The sequence below is a fragment of the Phalacrocorax aristotelis genome, chromosome 3 (genome assembly GCF_949628215.1).
Source record: "Phalacrocorax aristotelis chromosome 3, bGulAri2.1, whole genome shotgun sequence".
NCBI classification, from domain to species: Eukaryota; Metazoa; Chordata; class Aves; order Suliformes; family Phalacrocoracidae; genus Phalacrocorax; species Phalacrocorax aristotelis.
Window position 1 is genome coordinate 29,707,818 of NC_134278.1, and position 25,125 is coordinate 29,732,942.

At 40.2% G+C, this 25,125-nt stretch overlaps 1 protein-coding gene across 1 annotated transcript in view; it reads right to left on the reverse strand.

Moving 5' to 3' along the window:
* EYS (eyes shut homolog) overlaps positions 1-25,125 on the reverse strand; it is a 944,860-nt gene that overhangs the window by 4,699 nt on the left and 915,036 nt on the right. The window contains exons 46-47 of the mRNA XM_075087034.1: positions 24,365-24,537; positions 8,627-8,788 (exon numbers count right to left, since the gene is read on the reverse strand). Of these exons, the coding sequence (XP_074943135.1) occupies positions 8,627-8,788; positions 24,365-24,537 (335 nt within the window). The remainder of the gene's footprint in view (positions 1-8,626; positions 8,789-24,364; positions 24,538-25,125) is intronic.

Here is a 25,125-nt window from a genome sequence, read left to right on the forward strand (position 1 = left end):
AATGGAAGTCACATTTTCAAACTTTTTGATGTTTGCCTGTGCAGTTTAACTTTAAAAATATTGCTTTTGGAAATGGTAGGCATAAGGTTGTTGGGTTTTTGTTTTTGTTTTTGTTTTTTTTTAAAGTAGGTTTGTCAATTAAATTGATAACTATGTTTGTTAAATTTGAATGTAAGCTTTCTCTCCTAGTAGTTATCAGTAAAACTTAAGTTTCATGTAGTATTTTACTAATGGAGAAATACTTCTAAATTTGGAAAGTACAATTTCGTTAAAGACTCAGCATTCTTAAGGGTGGACCTGTTAGTAGAATGATGAAGTTTGCTTCTTGGGTGTTTACTTTTGAGTATTTCTAATCCTTGCATTTTAATGAAGTTAAAAATTAATGGCTTAAGTTAGTAGAGGCTTGTGGAAGTTACTAAAGTTATACCTCTCTTTTTTTAATTGTTGAGGTTCCCATGCAGGCAGGGTGGAGACATCTCAGTTGTATTAGTGGCTGTAGAGCACATGCTTCGTGCCTCACCTTCCCTGTCCCAGATGCCCATGGGAAGGACAAGAAGTCGCCTCGTTCTTCTCTCAACTCCAGTCCAGCAATGGCAGAGCGCTTCCTTCTAGCTTGCTAGTTCCAGCTGTGATGATCTGTCTTGTTTCCCTGTGTTTAGTGTTCTTTTTGAGTATCTTGTTTGTTTCTACTTTTTTCAGAAAATAAGTATCATTCTCTTCACTTGTGGTTTCTCTAACTTGGTGATGTGGCTTTAAGCTTGCTTAATTTTTCAGTGCATAGTGTGAACGCACTCATCTGACTTGTTTGTTTGAGCAATGTACATAACCTGCTTGGCTATTTCTTTTATCGGGACCCCAATCCTAGAGTAAGAAAGCAGCATCAGAAAAAGTTTCTGAACTACCTCTTTGGCAGCCTTCAATCCCCTCTCCTACCCAGGCATGCAGGCTTGTGTAGGGGCATGAGTACCCATTCTTTGCTGGCTAGGAAGGAGGAATGCATCCGACCAGGGTTACTTGCTCATCTGTCTTGTAATCAGGAGCTGGAGGATCTGGAAGTTCTCCAAGACTTCTTGGCCTGCCGGGAAGGTTTGGTAGTTTGGCACGTTCGACAAGTGGACACGGTTTCAGCAGTTAGTCATAGTGCTTCTGACTCAAGCCTGATGATGTCTTTTGCTAATGTACTCACAGTGAGTTTTGGAGTCTTATTTAATCCTATTACAAGATCAAATCTGTGTTACTGCATCTGCTATCTACAGTGTAAAGAGAGGTTACTGCCGAGTACTCTGGATTATGTTCTAGCACAGATTTGAGGCCCCTCTTCAAACTGGAGTAACTTTCTTTTCTGCTAGTTGTGAACACAATAAAGTTAGCAATTTCAGTTCTCCCTGAGGCTCTCAGGGCACTTTCTTACCCCCCTGGTTAGATCCTCTTTGCTCACAGATGACTTGCCATTTGAGTCTTTGGGAAGGACAGCAGAGTGTTGAGATAAATTTTATGATGTGGATGTTGATCCCAGGGTTCAGCTTAGTATTTCTCTGTGAATTATGGGCTTGTCTTTGTTCCTCTTCACTTTAGCAACCAGTGACATTTTCAACGAGGGTCCTCAATCTGCCATGTCTCTCAGAGACGAGTTGCAAAGCTGAAGCCCATGCAGGCCTATGCCATCATAGGAATTGCATCGCCATTTTAAACAAATGGCATTCTTAGCACAGAATTTCTCCTTGCAGCAGTCTCAATATAGGAGACCATGAAGCAAGGTGGTTTCCACTGTTTCAGTTTAAGCATTATTCCAGCCTGTCCCATATGACTGTAACTGAGGCCAAAGAGCTTTCTGGGGAAGTTTGCTTTTGTTAAGCATGAGGCAGATGACACAGTCAGTTTTTACAGGACTAGACTTTATAGCTGGTCCCTACTTTCTAGAAGATACAACCTACACATAGGACACACAACTTTGCTTCCAGCTTTTCAGATTAGCATCTCCTCTAATATGGACTATTCATCCCCATCACTAGTGTCACAAAAAAAGCAGAGAGACTCCCGAGGTAGGCACTCACAGTCATTATTTTATTGTGCACGCAAGCCTTTGCCCAATCTCTTTGATGGTGTGCAAGGAACTGTAAGGCAATCTGTCTCAATAAGGTTGAATCTTCTTTGAAAATAGACTATTGTAGCTAAGCTGTGGCTTGAAACTACACCCTGTCAAGACCCTGAGTGTTGAACAAAATCTTCAATGGTTACAGCATTCAGTTCTGTTCTGATGCACCTTCCTGCCCCTGTCATCTTCTCTGTTTCAGTAAAATGAAAAGTAAATTTTTTTTAATAGCCCAAATGCTAAATGATTGTTTCTTTGTCTTCTCAGGAGAAGGGGATTTTGTAGCAGGGGTTGCCTTAAGGAAGGAACTGTTCTGGACCTAAAATAACACTTTTACTTACAAACCCAGTACAGGGTTTTCACCAAATGACTGAAGGTTAAAGTTGCCCCACCCCAGGGTGGATTGTCTGTTCTGTAGTAGAAGCCAGACCTCCAAAACAGGTATCATTTTTTCTTCATCACTTTACTTTCCAGGTTTTACTATTGAATGTGCACAAGTCTCGGCTGCTCCCATATCAGACGTCGGCATTCCCAGAAACCAAGTCAACAGGCAGCTGACTGAACAGGCAGTTCCCAAAACTGGGAGTTTTGGGAACAAAAAGTCTCCTGTAGGTACATCCAACTACTACTGTGAGATCTGGATTATCCCTGATGCTATCTGCTTATAGGACTTCTTATGATGGATTCTGAATGCATCACAAAAATTTGCAGCTTGCTACAACTCTGAATACGTATGTAAGTCTGTAAGCAAGTTGGATATGGTCACACAGTCAAGTTCTAAATTCTCCCAAAAGCTGACAATGCCCTTTCATGTTCGGCCTTCTTGTAGACATGCAGGTGTGTCTCTCTCCCTGTCTAGAGAGGGGATCATGCTTAAGCAGTATCAGGTCACCATGTTTCTACGTTACCACAGGAAACTCATCTACATTGTAATGTGTCAAAGCTTTGTACAGTTGGAAACGCATGCTAGGAATGCTGCCCTCTATTTTGAGATGTCCTATTCATGCCAGAAGCATTACTGTGCATAACAAATGCAATAGTATTAAATTTACACACCTGTTTTGGCCAAAGATCTCTGCAGTTACTGCCTTCACTATCAAATCTGCCTAATGCCAATATATTTCCTAGGAGGACTGAACACAACATCAGAGGATCTTAGGCTGACAGGTCATGGGCAGGGAGGGTACCCTGGATGGTATTTTTAACATTTCTCTTTCAGGGTCTCTTCCCCACAGTGACTCAAAGTCTACCCTTGTGATCTGTGTGCATGCATACAAGGCAAAGCCTTTAGTATCTGAATTTATTCCTACACTTCATTGCAAATTGACAATAAGAAGCATCTCCCACTAGGTTTTAAGGCCAAAGGAGCTTCCAGAACATCCTTTAAATAACTTTGGAAGCAGTGGATACAGTCTTCTCATCAGTGGCATTCACCTTTTTGATGCCGTTGTTGTGTCCCCAGCGATACAGAGATGCAAGTGTCTCTGAAGGCTCCCTGTTTGCTCGAAACTCACTGATTAGTTCCCAGACTACTGAAGATCTAGATTCCTTTAGAAAGACTTGTAAGACATCTGATGTTTGTCCTTTTTTTCCTCATCCTGTGTTACTAAGCAGAAGCCTCTCTGCTATGATACTCTGCTGGGGACAGAGGCTTTGATGACTCAGTGCTTCAGCAGCTTCTGCAGGGTAGGTGTCTCAAGAGCTCTAGGAAGGGGTTTCCTGGTTACTGAACACCTGTAGTCTTGGTTCCATTAGCCATTTTGAAGCCCTGAGATGGCACCTTTGGCTGTATGTTTGCTGGCCTCAGTCTATGCCTTCTGTTGCTTTTACTTCACCTTTCCTTCCACTGGCTCAAGGCCAGAATGTCAGTTTCTATCATTGTGGTATCGGGTAGCATTTTCCCCCACCTCCTTCCACCTTCTTTTTCAGAAACCTTTATTGATCATTAGCACTGTCGCAGTGACAGAGTGAACATTTGAACCTTATATTGTCATAAGCAGTAGCATTCACAGGACTCATTCTCAGTTAATGAAAGGGAACTCTTTTACCATAGGTTGGTTTCAGTATGTGCTCGTCTTCACTCCGAGTCTTCACTCTTTAAGCCCATAATAAAGTGCCTGTGACTCCAACAGTATTATTGCTTCTTGTTGGTATGATTCATCCTATAACCATCATAGTTCCAGATGTATCTTTGCTCACTGCTCTTTCCTGCCTTGCTGAACTCAGTTCACATTGCTTTCATTCTTCCTTTTATTGTTGTCATCCTGTTCTTCATGGTTTTCCTTTCACCCTGCTGTCTTGTATGATTTTCGTGGACCCAAATGTTCCCTTACACTGTGACCCTTTATATATTCATCCAGGAGCAGAACTTTTGTGGCCTACTATGGCTTGAATAGCCATGTCAGCCTCGAGCTGAATGGCTGTATTCTATGGCTAAGGAAGGTGATGCGCTGTGGTCACCACATGAGAGAGAACCCAACTGATCAGTAGCTGTCCTCCACAGCTGGTCTCCTGGGCATTTCCAGGAGCCAGAATAAGGCCCAGGGCCAAGGAGAGAAAGCAAAGCAGAAGAGGCAGGGCTATAAACAGGTAGAACAAGGGAATGAAGGACAGAGAGAAGAGATGAGCCTTATTCCCACCCTTCTGCAGTCTCTGGCACTAGTTGTTAGCCAATAATACGTCAGCATGGCTGAAGTTTGTTGTCTCAGCTTAATCTCTGTCTTTTGGTGCCTTCATTGTCCTTAGGGGTTTGTTAACCTTGATTCTGTCTTTGCCATGGTCTGAGTGCATGAAACAGTTAGGTATCAGTCAGCTGACAGGTTATAGCAGCTTGTTGCAGCTGTTGTTACTTGATCTTTTATCTAACAATGACCATAGCCAGTGCCTCTAATGCACATTTATAGAGGCTACCCATAGATATGCTTTCATGCATTTCATGCGTATTTCATGCATATTACAAAATTATTTTACTCCATGTATGGAGCCACATCCTACAGCTAACACAAGACTGAGAACGCTATGAAGCCAAGCCTGTAAATCTCTTAAACCATGTAAAAAGAGCACTGTGGCGATAGGTAGATTCCAGCTTCTGCTTGGAGCATCATCCCAGAGCAGAAGGGCATAGCTAGGATCCAGAATAACCCTGCAGAGAGTGGTGCTCATGCATCAAGAAGGAGTAGGCAGTTACCTATTTGTAGGTTAGACCATTCAGCCTCACCTTTCAAAAAGACTGCTGTCCTTGGTGAAGAAACTTTTTCTGCTTCCTTTAGTCACCCCCGTCACCCTGGCATATTTCAGCAGCCTGCAGAAGCCACCTTCCTTGAGCAACCTCAATTTGCCAGCCTTTTGCAAGTGTTTGTTTGCCAGTGGTAAATGGGTAGCAACAACCCTTCATACGCAACAGATTTCAAGACAATGGGGGTGACTGTTCTGTCACACAGATAGCTGGCAGTTCTGCTTCCTAGGCGGCTAATTAAGCCCATGTGAATGATCCCAAAACTCGTAACAAAGCAGAACTGATTCCCCTGTCAGCTAAGGAAACATGGCTGCCAAAAGAGAACACTTAACCACTCTTAAGTTTCTCTTCTAGAAGTGGGTGAATCATCAATTTATTTCTGATTAGGATAACAACACTCCTCCCTTGTGGGTATTCTAGAAATTCTGAATATTTCCAAACTGTTTTAGTCCAATTCCATGATTCAGTTTTCACCATAAACACTGTCTTAGAAAGCCATGCAGACATGACCCACCCATACTGTCTCTGCTTTAAGTTTTTAAACTGAAATGCCTTAAATATCAGGAGTTACAGTCCTGAGGTTTTTCAGACCAGGTAGGTAACATAATCCTGTTAAAGAGAGACAGAGCACTGGTGTTGCAAATGTTGAGTATTAAATGTAGCGTGAGTCATCCCATTCTGTTTACTAACCTGACTTCCTTCTTAGTCACTCAGCATAACTGTTCTTTCTCATCTCGTCAGGGAACAAACCTTTCTATCACCCTGGCCTGAACTCTGGATATTCCACCTTCACAAACAAATGTAAAGCTTCAGTAATGCTATGACTCAACGAAAAAGTAATGCTTCTTACTGCCTTTTATCCAGAGTGCTAAGTACTTCAAGTATATAGAGTGGTTGGTATGTAAATGGACTGAATTATACATTGTTCAAGTAGTTGATGGTCGTCCAGCAAACCCTGTCTGAATTAAAGGCTATTTATGCAATGGGACTCTCACACTTTCATTGGTAGAAGTAGGATACACTGGGCTTGAGAAAATGTGAAGTGGGCTGGCCGCCTACCGACGCTCTGCTGAACTCCACAAGAGTGCTGTATTATTTGCAGAGACCTCGCTCAGAAGCAGTGCATACAACTGTCTGCATGTCCCACATTTTTACCTCATTGGCATAAAACAAGTAATCAAAGAGGGAGAGAAAAGCCCCCTTGTCTTTCTGTCTGCCAGTTTCCAAACTAAAATATGCACACACAGCTCGCTTGTTTGTGTTTTTCTTTTTTTTTTCCCCCCAGTTTATTGCTAATGTAGCTAGCCACTTAAAATTTTGCCAAACTTTGGATTAGGAGCTGTAGAAATTAATACTACCAGACTTAAAGTCATGATAACGTGTTCAGAAACAGCTGACAAACCAAGAAAGCTGATGACTGACAGAATTATAGGATATTTTGCTAACAGATAAAAATTCATAGGATGTTTTCCATTTTATGCCAATTTGCCAGGTGTATAAATGTGTGCAATGAAGTAATCAAATTGTTAGAGGAGTGGAGGCTGGAACCAGCAAATCAATTTTTGAGCAAGGTGACTAGCCAGCCACCCACCCTTTCTGGGCGGCGGTATGTCCCAGAAGGGAAAGTACCAGTGTAGTGTTTACATGGGTGACAAGCCAAGCCAATATGTACAACTGTGCCACTGTGAGATGCTACATCTCAGTATCATTGCTAAATTAGCTGCATAGTCAGAGCTCATTTCTTTTAAAAAAACAGCATTGCCTAATGAGGAAAAAAAATGTTGTAATTATTTCCTATTAGAAAGGAATTTTAGAAAAAAAAAAATCCTGTGGTTTCAGCAATCAATTTATTAAATCTTACATAACTGTGTAGAAGAAAAGGCTTTATATAAAGTGCTTTCTAAACTAATCCCCAACAGAAAGCTCTTTCACATCTGCTGGCTGCTAAGAATACTTCTGAGTCTTTCATCAGTCTAATTCTGTCTGGATTTGACAGGATTATATGAAGGCAAATATAAAGAGCCGGACGATTAGCTTTTCCTAAATCTTTCAAAACTTCAGGACAGTGAAAATGGGAGTTGGAAATTCGTAAAGAAATTAAATTACTCTATAGAAGATGGGTTTTGTTTCGAAATGAAATTGATATGCTTCTAGAAAGTGATTTAAAGAAAATGTTCCTTCCTGTGCAAACTAAACATTCATGAATGGCAATAGAATGAGGGCATGCTCATGCTAAACCACTCTTGGACCAAGTTAAACAGACTTAGCACTCTCTTTGATGCTTCCAGAGAGATATTTAATTTCTTTATATGCTAGCTGCTTCCATGACCTCTGACTATTCTTTTAAGAGAGATCCTTTTTTCTATTCTATTTTTCATGGCCCATGTAATGCTTTACTTTATACAGGAGAGAACTATTCCCTGAGAATCTCAGAATTTGGCCTGTAAGTGAGAGAATTACAAAAGATCCATTGTAGAAGACAGAGGTCTTTGCAAATAAATGTATTTGTATTACAGATGTTCCATATATTTTTCTTCGAAGCTGCTTCTCTGTGTGTGGTTATAATTAGAGCAAGGCAAACAGGAGGTGCCAGCAGCGTATGATGTATTACCAGTCTTACTGAATAGCAGCCTGTTAAAACATCTGTGTACAGAATAAGAAGGTGGCAAATTGGGTGTATGTGTGTTTATATGCATGCGTGGCTGAGCATGTTTATTGAAATGTCTCAGAGCTTTAGGCTTTGAACAAAGGAATGTAAAAATATATGATAAATAGTTAAGTGCTTTTTTTGTCATACAAAAGCCCACTTTTGCATAACACACTATTTAATACAAGTGGAAAATTTGCTCTAAGAACATATTATGAATGATATGTAATGCTCTGTTTAGAAATGTGCAAGACACTACATAGATGCAATATAAAGGTGAAGTATGTTAATAGTGTTAATTTTTGGTCATTCTAAAACACTGGGCCAAACCCCCAGACTGTGAATCCTAGTGTAGCTGCACTGAAATGGTGGGAGCAATGTCAGTAAACGTCTGTTGAAAAACTGGCTACAGTTACTTTTCAGAGGAAAATTATTTCCTGAACCACTTAATTAAATACTTGCTGGCTTTGGACTAATCCAAAATTTTGTTATGCATCTTTTTTCTTACGAACTTGATTATTCACAGTCCAAAACCCAGTCGCCATGGGCAATGAGTTACAGAGACTGACTGCATGAATCGCTTCAAAGTACTGCCTTTCTTTTTCAAAAAACTACCTGGGTGTATGTTACCAGCAAGCTGGAATACTCTTACCTGACTGAGTACCCAAGTGCTGTGCAGTGTAAAACAGGATACCATCCGGAGACAGAGGCTGAAACTGTAGTTTGATATGGGTCTTACGCCGGATGTAAAAGGGTGCAAATGACATCCATGATGATTCATTACTTCTGAAAGATGGATCACTAATGGAAATATCTGAAAAAATACAAGAAGAAATATCTTCTGAAAGATATTTTGAGAAGACTGCATTATTATGGCACCAGTTGTCTACAGTTTTGTACAGTTCACAAATGCTGTATATAATACTTCCAATTCTTCCCTTTCCAAAGGCTAAAAATAACCTAGATACAGAATAAAACTTAGATAATAGAAGATCAATGCCATTTTGTTGTCTGTGTGCCTTATTGTCATTAACAATGAAGCCCGTAGTTGTAATGCAAAAAAAGTGTAATCTTATCAGTGTTCATTTTCAAATCAATATAAGTGTAAATTTTGCATTGTTTAAAAATTCAAATACAAAATACTTTTGCAGGAGCTGGAATAAACATTTATTTCTTCACCATACGGCTGAAAACCTTAGTCGAGGATTTTTAATTAACTGCTTTATGTGTCATAAGAATATACATTTTAACTGGAATGTGTTCATTAATTGCTGCTGAAATTTGTTTTTAGGATAATCATACTGAGATGCTTGATAATTCAAAGAATCATAATAGAATCATTAAGGTTGGAAAAGACCTCTAGGATCATCAAGTCCTAACCATCAACCCAACACCACCATGTCTCCTAAACCATGTCCTGAAATGCTACCTCTAGAGGTTTTTTAACACCTCCAGGGACGGCGATTCCACCACCTCTCTGGGCAGCCTGTTCCAATGCCTGACCACTCCTTCAATAAAGAAATTCTTCCTAACATCCAATCTAAACATCCTGTGGCACAACTTGAGGCCATTTCCTCTTGTATTATCACTAGTAACTTGGGAGAAGAGACCAACACCCACCACCAATTCAAATTGTCTTACCTTACACTGAAATGGAGCACTTTCACAGAATTACAGTGGACATACAACGTACACTTTGGAGCTACACACCGCTCCATCATTCTGACCTACTACTTCTCTCAGTGCTGATTGTTCATATACCCCTAAGAAATTGGACTAGTTAAACTTCCTTCAGCCAACTGATTAATGATTATACTTATCTATGCTGTTTATGTTGAAGCGGTTTCCAATCCTTCCCACTAAAACAGCATTACACCTTTGAGATATAATGTTAGTTATTAGCTAATTCATTATCATGTAGTTGTTAATTTGCTGCATTTGTGGGTTCACTGAAATAAGTCAAGCTATTTAGATGTGCAGGGTACATTAAGACCCATGTGTGATCAGCCCTTTTTACTACTTAGTTAACAGCAGTACTAAATGCCTGACCTGTAAATGCTGCCCCCCTCACTTCTCAGACTTCCTGTGGAAGCTATGCTGTTTCTGTTCTAAGAGGCCAACATCTTTCTTCATTTCGGTGCTCCCTATTTCATAGTTTTATAGTAACGTGCTTTCCATCCAATATACCTTCAAGATCTCCTTGTAGTGCATTCCTAGGCAACCTTCTGGTAGCCTTCCACACTCAAGTTTTCTGCACAAAGTCTGCTCGTGAAGCCACTTGTCACCCACTTGTACTTTGTATTGCCTACTGCAGATGGGCCTTAGTTATTAGATTGGTATACACTCAGCATGCTGCAAGACTTTGTAATTTGTCTATTTGTCACACCACCTCACTCAGAATAGGATTCAAGGTGTTCCTGGTGGACTGTGTCCAGCAGACAGATGCACCATTACACAGCATCCAGATCTCTCACCTGCATAACGACTTCAAGTCAACGTAATGATGTGAAGATGCCACTTGAATAGGTAGTAACCATGCAGCTGGCCTTTTTGTTCATTTCTTCCATGAGATTACAGTTAATACTTCTGAGGAAGGTGTATGGATTTAACCTCAGAAATTCTCAGTAAATCTAAAACTAAGTTTTAATCTCTGGAATATCAATTATAATGGATTTATTAAATGCTTGAATGATCAGAATCAGGTTTTTGATGAGCTGTAATTCAACCTATGTATATATTCTTATGCAAACACATTACATTAACAAATCACTCCCATACTAAGCATCATAATAGCTGTTATGATATCCAGGCTAGACGATGTCTGTAGTAATATATGCCAGAAATGTGAAGTTCCTAGCATCTATACTTAAAAGCTGACATAAATAAAAATAGTTTTAAGAGTACGAATTATCCCGGAGAATAAATAGTAATAAAACTTGCTAAACAGACTAGATGATGTCATTTATATCACTAAAACTTATGAACATTATCAGGTACAAAAGACATAATAATACTTCATAGTTTTAGTATGGATTTTTAGGTGCTTTTATTTTTTTCAGTAGGTAAGAGACAATGTTCTCCATTAAGGGGTAAAGATGTAGTCTCTATACTGATGTCGTCATATTTAAAAATCAACCAAAAATAATAACTCATTTTGTACATATACATTTTTACTTTATGCATCATTTGGAAGTCAGGCTTCTCTCAGCAAATTCTTGCACAGCGAGACTTGCATATGGAGGAACTGTGCCACAGCGGCCAATCTTATATTAAAATATGCTGCTGCTTAAAAGGTCAGACCAGGTTACGTCTACAATGAAACATCTGAAAGTCTTCATGTCAGATTCATTTTCACTTTGTCAATGTAGTTAATTCTCCACTGCTTATGAAGGAAGCATGGCCAATGACTAGTGTGAAAGCACAATGTTCAGCTGCAGCAGGACTGAAATGCTGCATTGATTATCACTGGAAGGTATATGAAAGGAAGATCGCTTTCCAAGGAAAAAAGCCTGGAGCAGAGTGAGAGAGCAAGGATGAAAAAAGGTGGTTTTTTTTATAGTATCACTCAGAGAATGAAATAAATCCATGGCTTTACATAAAAAAACTGTATTTAAAAATAACAGCTACAACTTCAGCAGCAGATGTCAGAATGCTTTAGAAAGGAGGTATTATACTGATTTATAGATATAAAATACTCCATTTAATACACTTCATTCTGGAACTTTCAAGATGCAAATATTTTATTCCCATTTTGCGAAGAAAGTGGTTTTATTCCCAATAATATATCCGAACAGATGTCAGAAAACAACATGTTTTGCCACAATGCAGCAGGACTAACTACAGGAAATACTAGAATGACTTCTAATTTTCTTGTAAATTATCTGTGGATCCTTTAAGTACAGATTATATGCATGGGCAGTATCTGACTTGACAGGTACCTGGAAATGTGCACCCATATCTCAGAATAGAATGCCTTAACTCTACTGCAGTGCACAGAGATGATCAGTATATAATTTCAGTTTTATGAAATTGCATCTATAGATAGACAAAATTTTAGGGTGAAGAATAAGACAATTTAAGGTTTTCAATTTGCTTTTATGGTAGGCATATGCAAAACTAACATGTGATGTCAAATGCTGAGGCACTTTACTGTTGTTTTCTTGGCAACAACCTTGCTTTTCCCCCCAAGATAAGAAAATAAGAAGCTTGGTTAAACTTGCACAAGGCTGTTCCTGTATTACATGTGCTTACTCCAGAGAAACTTTTTGCTAAAACAAATGAGGTGAATGGGTGTCTTTGCCAGTCCTAAAAGCTAAATTTGTAGGACTTGTGCGGTGTGACTGCTACATTACTCACTAGGGTGCTCAGCACTGTGAGGTGCATTGTAAGCACAACAGGCATTTAAGCAAACATTTCTATTCTGTATCTGATTAATGACTCACTTTTCTAAGCTGAGTACTAGTATCTGATGAAGCTATACCCTTCCAAATGATACCAAGAGAAACTCTAAATCTCTTTAGACCAGTTAGAGCTATGAGAACACAAAGTTCCTGCAAGTACTATTGCTGAAGTGCGCTTTTCTTTCCCTCTACTATGCATTAATACCTTTCAAGTTCCTCCTGCTATCCTCATTTGATCAGCCCTGTAATGCTCACACATCCTATTCAGCTGTTGTTATGAACCAATCTTTCTAGGTTGTTCTTGCGGCTTAATTCCCACTATTGAAGCAGAAGTGCTTGTACACATCCCAGTCTACATTTTGATAGTTTCTTCAAGCAGCTTGTTGCCTCAAAACTTTCAGCAAGCCCATTTTGCTATTCAGCATGTCAAGGAAAATTGCAGTGGAAAAGTCACAGTCAACATGAGAAAACTGAGCTCAAACTTCAAGACAGAAGCACGGGGGCTGTGGAAGCAAGGATAGGCTATCCAGCAGGAATACAGAGCCAGCGCCTGGGTTGAACAGGGATGGAGTTAGGAGTCAAAACTTAGCAGGAGTTGAAACTGGCAAGGGATGTGAAGGGAAACAAGAAGGGCTTCTAACAAGAAGGCTGAGGAAAACGTGAGGCCACTCATCAAAGGCATGGGGACCTAGTGACAAAGGACGTGGAAAAGCCAAAATACTCAAAACCTTGCCTGGCTCATTTTTCACTTGGGAAAGCCTGATTAAGCCTCCCAAGTCCCTGACCCTGGCAGCTGAGCTTGGGGAAATGAAACATTATCTATGGCAGAGAAAGAATTTGGGAGCACATCAGCTGATCAGACATACACATGGGCAGGGCACTGGCCAGGATGCAGCCCTGAGCACTGAGGGAGACTGCCAATATCATCATGAGGCTGCTTGCTATCAATAAGCTTTGAAAGGTCGTGGCAATCACCAGATGGTCCTGATGACTGGAGGAAGGCAGAACATCATGGTTTGGACGGATGGGTCAATCAGTGATACTAATTAGCTATATCAGTTTGCTTTTCTTCTCTCAAATTCTTTTTGCAACTAAATATATCAAACAAGATTTTTTCATAGAACTCTGTCACTTTTCAGTATTTGCTATGTACCATCTACAAACTCACTGTCCTGATCATAAGCCATAATTTTGTCTCAGTATTTGTTTCATTTTGGTGCTGTTAGAAGCCAGGCTTACGGTCAGGGAGCGGTGAGGGCTTGGAGCCAGGGGCTGGGAGTGATATAACATGGTTGGCAAGGCAGAGGCCTCTCCAGCCAGGGTCCTGCCCAGAGTGAGGCAAGCAGGACAGGCCCAGGGGGAACAGCCATGTCAGCTCCAGAGGCCAGATCACCAGGCAGTTCCACAGTGATGAGGCAGGTGTTAAGGTCAAGCCTGCAAGTCAGTCTGTGGGTCAGAGTCCAGGTCCAGATCAACACGGCCAGGCAAAGCATGGATGTGATGTTGCTGCAGTGTAGTTCAGCAAGGGATCAAGGGCAGGAGCCTCTATTTAAAAGCTGCTCTTGAGCAACACAGGAGGAAGCTCTTGCTGGGGCTTCCTAGCAGAGCTGTTTTCGAGACCAGACACCAGCCCCATCTCTGGGCTGGCTCTGACACCAAGCACACAAACCGTCAGCAAGTCAGGGCCCTGGCACTTACAGTGCAACGCTAACAGTTCATTAGCAACCAACACCTGCCTGAAAGCTTTATACCGCACAGTCAGAGATTTTCAGTGGTTTCATTCCTTCATACAGAGAGAGAGCAGCTCCACCAGTTACTTTTTTCATTTTGGAAAACAATGACAAATATGGTTGTATGTAAATCTTCATCTGAAGATGCAAGTTGCTTAAGGTTCTAGCTCAAAGATTACTGACAATATATGGGCATTTTTTTCTTTTTCCTGGGCAAATATTTGGAAAAAAAATGGAAATGTATTTTTTCTGTTGCATTATCACTTTTTATTTAACCTTTGAAGAGCTAACTTTTCATAACTCATAAACTAATCCACGTACAGAAAAAAAAAAGTGTAGTTCAACTTCCATTTTTAGGGCAGTAACAAGTAGAGCATGTTAACAAAAGTATCTATTATTAACACAACTTGAATGCAACAGTTAGAACAATGTACTCATGAAAGCTGTAATTTTGCCAGACCTGCAGCCATGAGTAATTCTTGCTGTCCCTGAAGAGGAGAGACTGAAGCAATCATTATTCTGAGCAATACTGGAACAAAAGATCACAATTTTCTGAGGTCTACAGTTCTGTTTGGTTTGGTTGCAGCAGAGTTGTAATCTCTACTGTTAGCTAATTAGAGACCTCACTAGCTAAGAAGTAACATCTAGGAGCATATGGCTAAATCCCTAAAGAGATTTCTGGATTTCTAAAGCCTAAAATAGCTATTACTAGCCAAAGCTAAAATGGTACACCTCGGTCTTTCGATACAACACATAGTAAGAGATGAGTGCCTAAGAACAAGTTATGTGGGCCAGCAAATGGTACTGGAAGCAGCTTTGAAACCTCAGCGCTAGGAAATCAATTGGACCAGAAATCTGAACCTGATCCTCCTGCACCTCAAGATGTGGATATTATAGCCAGGATATAGATAATTTCTATTTCTTCTGTCCAATTAATATTTCAGTAAACAAAAATTGAATGCTTAATCACTAGGCAATTAGGAAAATGTGATACAAACCAAATCTACAAATATTTAATTCTTGCCTGGTTTTCGTAGTAAACTTATTCTAGGTACTGAAATGCTCTGAAGATGCTTTCAGGATGAAACGTGCAAGAAGAAACATCATGCCTGAGTTTCCCTCACTGGGACCATTTCTGCACTGGAAGCCTTCAATTGTCTAAAGACTAGAGCGTTAAGTGGGACTGTGAGTGTCTCAGTAAAGCCTGATAAAGCAATCAGTAAAGAATTAAGTATCTAAAACTTTGGCAATCTAGTTTCGAATTGAGTTCTACACTTACTCATTTCTTGGACTAGGTTTGGTCTGATAACAGTGAAAGTGTGCTTTGTGGACTATAAGAAAGCTGGTATTCTGCATAGTGTTTATGAGAGTAATTAAGTCAGGGAAATAGATTACTATAAAATTGGAGGGACTAATTTTGGCATTAAGACACTTACGTTTAGCTGTCTACACATATTATTTATAGGCATGAAAATACCCATTATGGTCAACTATGACATAAGACAGGATTCAGTTGCTTAAACGTGTTTGTCAATTTCCACTGAGATGCTTTAGCATATCCAGGCCATCCACATGGGCCTGGCTGCTGCAACAGCAAATGCAGGACCTGCTGCAATTGGCAGCTGAAGCTGTGAGGGGTGTATGGCAGCATGTCATCAGGTCCTATTTTCAGGCAACTGAATAGCATCGCTATATAACACAGTCAACAGAACTAGAAAGAGATTCACCTTTTCCTGAAGTAGCCTCCTCCAAGGCTGCATTTGGTTTCTTAAATATAGGTACCTACTGTTATTTTTTCACAGCCTCTATTGCCTTACTTTCACGAGCCATTCCAGAAAGACATAGGTGCCCTACAGGTTCTGTGCCATATCTATGAACCCTGTCTGGATGTTTTTGGATACAAGTTGGAATGCCAGGGCATCTCAAACAGCATTAAACATCTACCTTTAGAAAAACTATCAGCTAAAGTGCTTCACTGACTTTATTGACTAGACATTCATTAATCATAATGGTAACTTATGTATTGAACTTTCTACATGTAGATACTTAAATCTAGGTGCCTTGCCTTTAAAAGCAGTTCCTACCCTTGACACAGTTTCTAACTCCAAACATCTTCACAAAGTAAGGTGACTAGCATATTTTCAGCAAATCATCCATGCTCATAGAGGAAGTCTGAAAAATAATTCTAGAGCCATGCTACTAAGTGTTAGTAAGCTGGCTGAATCGTGTTCTTATTCAGTTGGGTAACTGGTGGGAATGATAAGTGCATAACTGAATTTTTATTAGGACATCACATCACTCATGTCTGACTTGGTATGGAGGGTATTACTGTTGTGCTGCATATCAATTCCTTCATTTTGTCATGCATGACTTCCACTTGAGTTTATATATGATTAATCCATGGCATATATTTAAGTAGGCAACTCACTTTATTCTATTTGACATTTTAAATTATACAGAGAAATTTTACAAATGCATGTTTTCTTGTGCCTATCATGAATATTAAGTTTACTGGACTGTTACTAATAAATCTGAAGGTTCAGATTGCTTTTTAGCTAAAACTTCAACAGCACTTTTTATCCTTAGAGGACATGAGTGCTGTAGCTACTTTTTTAAGATTTTTCTCATGTTGCCACAAGATTTCAAAAAATAATAGTGGAAACAGAAAGCTTGATGGGATCAGTGCTGCTTAAATGACTAAGAGAACGCAATAGTCTCTGTGACTCAAAACAACAACCTAATAAGTGCCTGCAGTTGTCCTTTAAATGGTTAAACATAGAAGCAAAAGTTTCCAAATAATAACTATGAAATAGTTTGTGCATTAAGCCAGCAAGTGTAACCTGCTGTCAGATATGTGCACACATGTATGTGTGCTTGAGTGTTGGTATGTAAGGTATCTGGTCATGTAAGTCTTGAGCTACACCACACTGTGAATTAGCTTCAGCAAAGTATGTCAAGTAACATTCTAGACCATGTAGAAAGAAAAATATCTTTTCAGTAAAAATTATTCCAGACATCAGTTTCTTCCGTTTTTTAATTCATCCATCATGGCTATGAAGATGGATTAAATAGTTATAGAATTGTTGCTACTTTTTTCCTTTTCTGTCAGGTTATCAGGTATTTTCAAAATTTTGCTGTATTTTTGTATCAGAAAAATGGATTTTCACATCAGAATAATATCTAGAACATTGACGAGCTGATAAACATGACCAAAGGAAGTTGTTTGCCATTTGTTCATCAAGGAAACTGCTATATTGCTTGACAAGTGTCTTATTAAACTGAGGATAGAACAATGAAAAGCTCTTTACGTTTGCTTTCCTTTCTTCAAGAGCTGTATGCTGACAGGCAGTGTTTGTAGTTATGGAGTTCAGAGACTAATATATAGTTGAAGAAATCTATTAACTTATTTCATTGTGAAAAGGGCAGTAGCATTCTATTATGATGCCTTGAAGTCAAGAAAAATTATTTTAATAGATTTTATGAAAGTATGTGGCACAAACTAATCCTGCTAAAGAAGAAAACTGCTGAATAATTTAAAATTTATAAAAATATTGTTATACAATACTGGCAATTCTTCTCCAATACTGCCATCTATAGAATCTTTCAAATATTACAGTGCTGTCCCCTTCAATGAGAATACTATCAGGTCTGTGAAATCTCACTATTAACTAGTCTGAAATTGTAGGTCTTCTTCGTTCCTCTGCGAAATCAAGTAAATTATCTAGTACATAAATTTCATCTCCTTATTAGCTAGAGGAATTCTAGCCTATGTGGAAATATATCTCAATGCTTAACAGAATGTCAGAGGAACTTCATTGACTTCAAATTTGTTTGTGCTCAAGTTTTCCACTGCCTTACATGATACTCTTTATATCAAGATGAGAGACTTGATTTAATCCATTAAAACAAATGACAGGAAAAGAACAAAAGATATGCTAAAATGTTTAGATGCTAGAAGACTACTTCAGGGACATGTCATATGTAGTTGCTGCGTTAAACTTTTCTCTAAACCTTCATTATTGGCCACTGCTAGAGACAGTCCCTGCTCACACAGGGACATTGTTCTCATAATAATAATGTCCTATAAATCAAACTATCTGCAGCAAGAGGGTTTTAAAATGTTACTTCTTCCATGGGAAGAATCACCCTTGACACTTGACCTTGGCCACTTTTTCTTACAGCAGTAGTCACACTGAAGCCAATAGACGTACTGTATGCTTGCAGGAGGGTTTCAAAAAAACAGATCCTTAGGGATTTCTCCCTCTTCAGAAACCCTAATTACAGAAGAACTAATTGGGCCAAATGGAATAAGCTGGAATTTGGTGTTCAAAGCTGTGCAGAAGAGTCTCCCAGACAATGTTGTTGGTTTTGAACATTGTGTGTTAATGAAATAACTAGACTGAATTACATGCTGCTCTGGGCTGAAGCTTCACTTCTTAATCAGAAGACACTTTAGAGATGTTTGGTACTTCAGTTGCGAACTTTACATCAAATGAACAACAAATTTTGTTAACATCATATTTTGCTGTCCTGGAAAATGTAACTACTTTTAAAAAAACCCTAGATAAACTACTTCCCCCATAATCCTAATCGTTGTTATGGGAGTGCTAAGAATTAACACTGTGCCAGATCTTGGCAATGTTTGGTTGCCATTTACGCACTTCAGGATTTGGGCTGGTTTTCCTGTGCTACTGTTGCATTTGTGACCTTTTCAAACAGTAAAACAGAATAATTTGTTGCTTTGTGTGTCATGAACAGTCTTAGAAGTGGCCTGAGTCTGGATGGCAATGTTAATGCTAAGTAAAAGAGACTCTTGCATAAATTTTCCATTTCCTTCCCACTTCAATACAACCACTCTTATTTCTGGCAGTATAAATGACTCATTATTTGTTCATTTACATCTCTGTGACCTTTAGAAACCTAACACACTTGAAGCATCCTGTCTTATAAGGGTTAATGGGTTCGGACAACACAGTACACCCAAGAAGTGGAGCTTTAACTTATTCTGGAATTAATGTATTGCTCTGCCTTGCCTGGCAAGGCTTTGCTCCTTCTACCCATTCAGATCTAATTTCCAACCCTCTCCTCTCTTCCTAGTGCTCCTTATGGATGCTTGCCTTTCCAAAGTAGGTCTTAAATTTCATAGGCGTCTTCCTATGGCACTTCAGCCACAAGTACAATGCTAACCTGCTAAACCTCTTGATCTTTCTCCTAGAAAAACAAGCCCTGGCACTTGCTTTGGCAGGTTGAAATATGCAATGAAATATTTGCTCGCAGAGTGTCAGACCAAAAAAATGTCTGTGTACTACTTGCTGAGTATTAATTGATCATGTACAGTCTATAGGAAATGCAGGATAACTGAAACTGCTACCCTCTGTTCATCAAGTGGGTTGTTTTATTTTGATTTTCTCTAAAATCCTACTGCAACCTCCTGAGAGTATTGCTCAGTATTTATACTTCGGCAATGAGCATTGTGAGAGTGAACCAAGTATGCACTGTGGCTTTCAGGCCATATGAGCTGTTAGAACTATGTTCTTTAACTGATCTTGCTCTCCCTGGGTTTACTCTTTTTCTAACTTAGTTTTCCAACTACTGAACATCTGTTAGTGTAGCTCCAACTTCTAAAGCTTAACTATAATGTACCATATATCTGTGCTGACAGTCATTGCATCCTTGGTGGTTTGAGTCACCGCTCTAAGGAGGACACATCACGTTACACTTAAGTACAGTTATATACTCATCTGCACATATGCTTTCATCTCTCATGTACATAGTTCATAAAGAACCACAAACATTTTTAGTGTTTGCTAGGCAAGTTAGTGTGTGATTATTGTCAGTTTATGTTTAAGTACCCATAACATTTGTGGTCAGAGTACTCTTCCTTATTATTGTGGTTCTACCCCTGCTGCCCCATTTACTCACTTCACCTGACTTGTTCTCATGCAATCCGTACTGTTGTACTGTATTTACCAGTTGCTATTATTTGGTAAAGCCCTATTTGTTCTTATTCTTTGTTATTCTCCTTTGCTTTTTGCCTCATAAATCTCTTCTGTCTTTTTCTCACATTTTTTTCCTTCTTGCTTGCACGTTCATTAGTCTCCATCATTTAATTTCCCTTTGTTCTCTCCTTGTCCCTTGGGCTGTTCATTGCTCTCTGTCTCTTTTTCTTTTGGCTCCAATAACCACCATCAATCCAGAGATGAGATATTCCATCTTGATAAGCAGCTGTTTTTTAGCAATTTGCCATCCACTAAAAGTGCAAACTGCGCTTTGAAAAATCTCATGATAATTCATTATTCTGCCAGAGTAAGGTGAAATACAGGGCAAAGCATTTGGTCAGGACCCATAGTCCCTATTCATAAAAAGAAAGCTTTTAAATAAAACAGAGAGGAACCCTCTAATGTGTTTACCAGGTGGAGGAATTACTAAAAGGATGACAGTCTACAAGAAATACAATTTTCTGTTGCTCAGATATAAGCTATTTGTACGGTAATAGTGGCCACCACAAGAAGATCCAAATCTATTCTGAAACTAAAACACAGGAGTGTTTACCTGATTAATTACCTGCTTTATGTAAAGCACATGTCCTGTTGATCAGTGTCCTGAATCCAGATGGCATTACTTTTGGAAACCTCACTTGAAATGAGAATTCAAAGTTGAAAAGTTCATATAAAGAGCCCTGACAAGCTGTTGCAGCAGAGGCAATAGAGCAAGCACATTCTTACATGGAATAAAGAATTTCACAATGACTTCCCAGAAGCTATATTCTCTTTGATCTGAGCCTACCAATTGCAAGTGCTTTCTCTAATGGGATTTTAAAACTGTATCCATCTATAGGGTGACGACTGCAAAGCAGGTCAAATGCAGTTCAGCTTGTCAGTTTTGTGCTTGAAGCTCACTCTGTAGGCACAACAAGGGAGGCTGGACCTTGGCAGGCAGTTTGAAAAGCTATTTAACAGTAACGGGAGTTCTCCAAAAGATGTAAAGAGAGCTTCTCGAAGGAAAAACAGAAGCTTGTACAATATTAACTTTAATCTAAGAGCTGTGGAATAGGGAGTGCAGACTGCACTACACCCCTTGCACACAGAGGTGCTTCAGACACTTACAGGAAAAGTCCTTGAGCTTGTAGCACCTGTGTATCCACATTGCTAAATATTCATTTGTGCAATCTCTCAGAAAAGAAAACAGACACATAAAGGATTCCCGTGCATGAGGGCAAGAAATGCAAAACCAGCAAACTGAGACATATTTTGAGGGTGACATGATGGAAGAAAGACAAGGAGAATGAACAGCGATGTTTGCATCTTTTATCATCATTCTCAGTGCATCCCTACCCACCAGCTGGTGAAGTCAACAGGAACCTCTCCATTAGTGTCAGTAGAAATTGGATAAGGTCCCAGATGCTTCCTACTTCTGAAGTGTACGCAGAAGTGTACTGCTGAGCTCTTAAGTGTATTTCTCAACACACTTTATTATGGTAAGCTTGGGAATTGATCTAAGCACTATGCAGCTCTGCAATACTCCCTGTCCCCTCGGTATTCGACAATGCAACGCTGCCTGTGAATTTGGTTGAATGATTTGAAAAAAATGAAGGAACAAATGGGGTTAAAAATAAACAGTCGGAAAACAGTACGTAACAATTCATAGCTTTAAATGACTTGATGTTGTGGATTAGCCAGCAGCTCAGCCCAACACAGCCACTTGCTCACTGGAAACTAGAGCAGCAGCTTTCCTGGAAGAACCTCCCTGGGTGACTCTTCTTCCTTGCAGCTCACACACCTGTGCCTCTAGGGTTGGGGTAGGCTTGCCATCCCACCTCACCATGTCCTCCCCGTGGTCACGCAGGTAGAACCATAGGGTGCCCCGTGCTGTGTATCCTCTCCTTTGAGCCAAAGGATGCTTATTCCTGACAGCTGAGACATGACTCTGTAAAGGTGGGGAGCAGGACAGATCTTCTTTGAGTTGCTGGACCTCTTGGGACAGTTCCTCCACAGCAGAGACTAGTGAGGAAGAGATATTTGCTTCATAAACCCAGAGTCTATCAATCACCTCTGCCGCTGTTGGTGCCTTGTCATCTCTCTGGGCCATTACTGCCAATGAGTCTCATGCGACGATGGTGCACTCCATACAAACTTCTGCCACATGGGTTGGGTGCACTGGGCTTCATCTGGATCTCTGGATGACTGCTGATTGGCCAGGTCACCATAAAGCACCTCAAGCACAGCTAATTCCCTTAGATACTGGATACCTTTCTCCATCGTTGTCCATTTTCCTGGGTGATATGTAACATCTTTGAAGGGACACCTTTCCATTACTCCAGACAGGAGTCGCCTCCAGAGGCTGAGGGCTTGTGTCCTGTTTCCAATTGCTTTGACAAAGACCCCTTCCCCAGAAAGGGATCCCAGTTGTTTGGCTTCTTTTCCCTCTAACTGCAGGCTACTGGCCCCATTATCCCAGCATCAGAGCAGCCAGGTGGCAATTTGCTCCCCTAGATGATGGCTAAAATCTTTTCGCATATCTCACAACTCACTCAAGGACAGAGATTGTGTGGTCTCTATTTCATTTATGACTTCTTCCTCCTCTCCTCATGATGGCCCTGCTTTTTCATCATCCCATTCTAAATGAGTTGACGTCTGCTTCCAATATTTCGCCTTGTGTATGGGGGCGACTGATACTGGTACGGGTTGATTCTCTGAGTCAGCTGCAGTGCCTGTTATGGGGGTTTGAGTAGCCACAGTGCTTGTCCTGGGGGTTTGAGTGGCCGCAGTGCCTGTCACTTTGCCTTTCAATCCAGAGACCTTCTCTTCCCTTTGGGAGCACTCAATACTGTTGAGCAGGGCTCGGTACACCTGGGCCAGACCCCAGCACGTTGCAGTTATCTGTGTCTCTCTGGAGTTCCCAGCGTAACAACATACTTTCTCCAAATATTCTACTAGTTTTTCAGGATTCTGCACTTGTTCAGGGGTGAAGCTCCAAAACACTGGGGGTGCCCACTGCCCTAGGTATTTGCCCATACTCTTCCACATGCCCTGCCACTCGTAACTATCAAGCCCTGGAGCAGATCTCGGGATGATAGTCTTAAATTGCTTTCTAACCTTAGCCAAAACCAAAAAAATATGGCCAAAAACTAACAATAAGTATATCTTAACTACCCAATGATGTTCAAGATACAAAAAGGTTGTTGCAGTAAAGGTGGAGACATCATAGAAGAAAGTTGCAAAGATGCCATTCTGTATTTGCTCTATGTAAAAACTCTCAGAGGAGGAGGTATAATTGCAAATTCTCTCAGTGGAGTGGTATCCAAAGTACAGTAACGGTTCCAGCACAAAACCCAAATACCAGATAAAGCTGAAAGCCAGTGTTTGGATAACTAATCTTTTAGGCAAAATATCACTAATCACAGCAGAACACAGCAGACTAAACAAACCAACACCAATCTTTAACATGTTCTGTAAAAACAAGAACACAGTGCTGTGACCAGCAGTTGTTATTATCTCAAACCCTCAAGCCCCATGTTGGGTGCCAAAAGAGACTATTGTGGTTTAGCCAGCATCTCAGCCCCACACAGCTGCTTGCTCATTCCCCCACTGGCAGGATGGGGAGAGAATCAGAAGGGTAAAGCTCGTGGGCTGAGATAACAACAGTTTAATAATTAAAACAATAATAAAAACAGTAATGCAATGAAAAGGAGAATAACAAGAGAGAGGCAAAATCTTGGGGGGGAAGGGGGAATGAACAATCAAAACAAATCACACATGACACAGACACTCACCGCCCACCAATCCCATGCTGGCAGTCCCCAAACCCCAACCACCCCCCCACATGCCAACTGCCTCGGTTAATGTACTGGTCATGGCGTCACACGGTATGGAACGAACACCCCATTGGCCAGTCGGGGTCAGCTGCCCTGGCTGTGGCCCCGGCCCTCCCAGCCTCCTGCCCACGTGGCAGAGCACGGGAAGTGGAAAGGTCCCTGACTACCACAGGCGCTACTTAGTGACACTGAGCTGCTGCTTAACAGCAACTAAAACATCAATGTGCCATCGCACTTCACCAGCTACAGTGAAGAGAATTAACTCTATCCCAACCAAAACCAGCACACTTGATTTTTCTCATAGAAAGGAGCACCACTTAAATAAAAATTATTTTGTACTTTGTGACTCTATGTCACATTTCATCGACATATTATAAAACAGTGTGGTTTTCCACCTGGACGTTATTGCATAACTGTATGTACAGTGTACTATCCACTTGACATACCTGTTTCGCAATAGGTACCGGTTGTTCCAAGAGGACAATGACATGTGTAGCCGTCAGGCAGCGGTACACAGGTACCACCTTGCTTACACAGATGTGGAGGATTGTGCTCTGGTTCACATACTGACACCGTTTCTGTGCAAAATGCACCTTTCCATCCAGTGGGGCAGTCACAGCTGTGGTGGGTAAGGAAGTGAAAGGAAAGAATGCAACATTAATACCAAAAGACATCAACATGTCAGTAGCAATTCAAACAAGATTTTCAAGTTTGGATACCTGTGTTTAGTCATCTGATCCAAAACAGTTAAGAAAAATGTGTAGTAACAAAGTTTCTCATCTAACTTTTTCAAATTATTATTTTATTACAAAAAAACCCACTTAATAGGAAACATTTGATTTTGAATCTTAACATTACAATATTAGCATCTGCAAAACCCCCCAAAAATCTAGTGGTTTTTTTGTGTTTTGCTCTACATGTAACTCAAAAAGGCCTTGGCTTCATAAACTAGGAGGATTCAAAGTGGAAATTAAAAGGGAAAGGAAAGCAGTGAAGAGCAGCCATAAAAATAAAACCAGATGTCAGTATAAGGAAACTGCTAGGAATTCCAAATTTTAGCTAGTAACAGGAGTCAGCAACTGCCTTTCACTTAGCCATTATTCATTTGCTAAATTGTTCTAATTGGCACATCAGAGGTAGGTTTGATGAAGCACTTGGTGGAAAAGAGGATAGTGGATTTGACTACGAAAGAGGTGGCAACTATGAC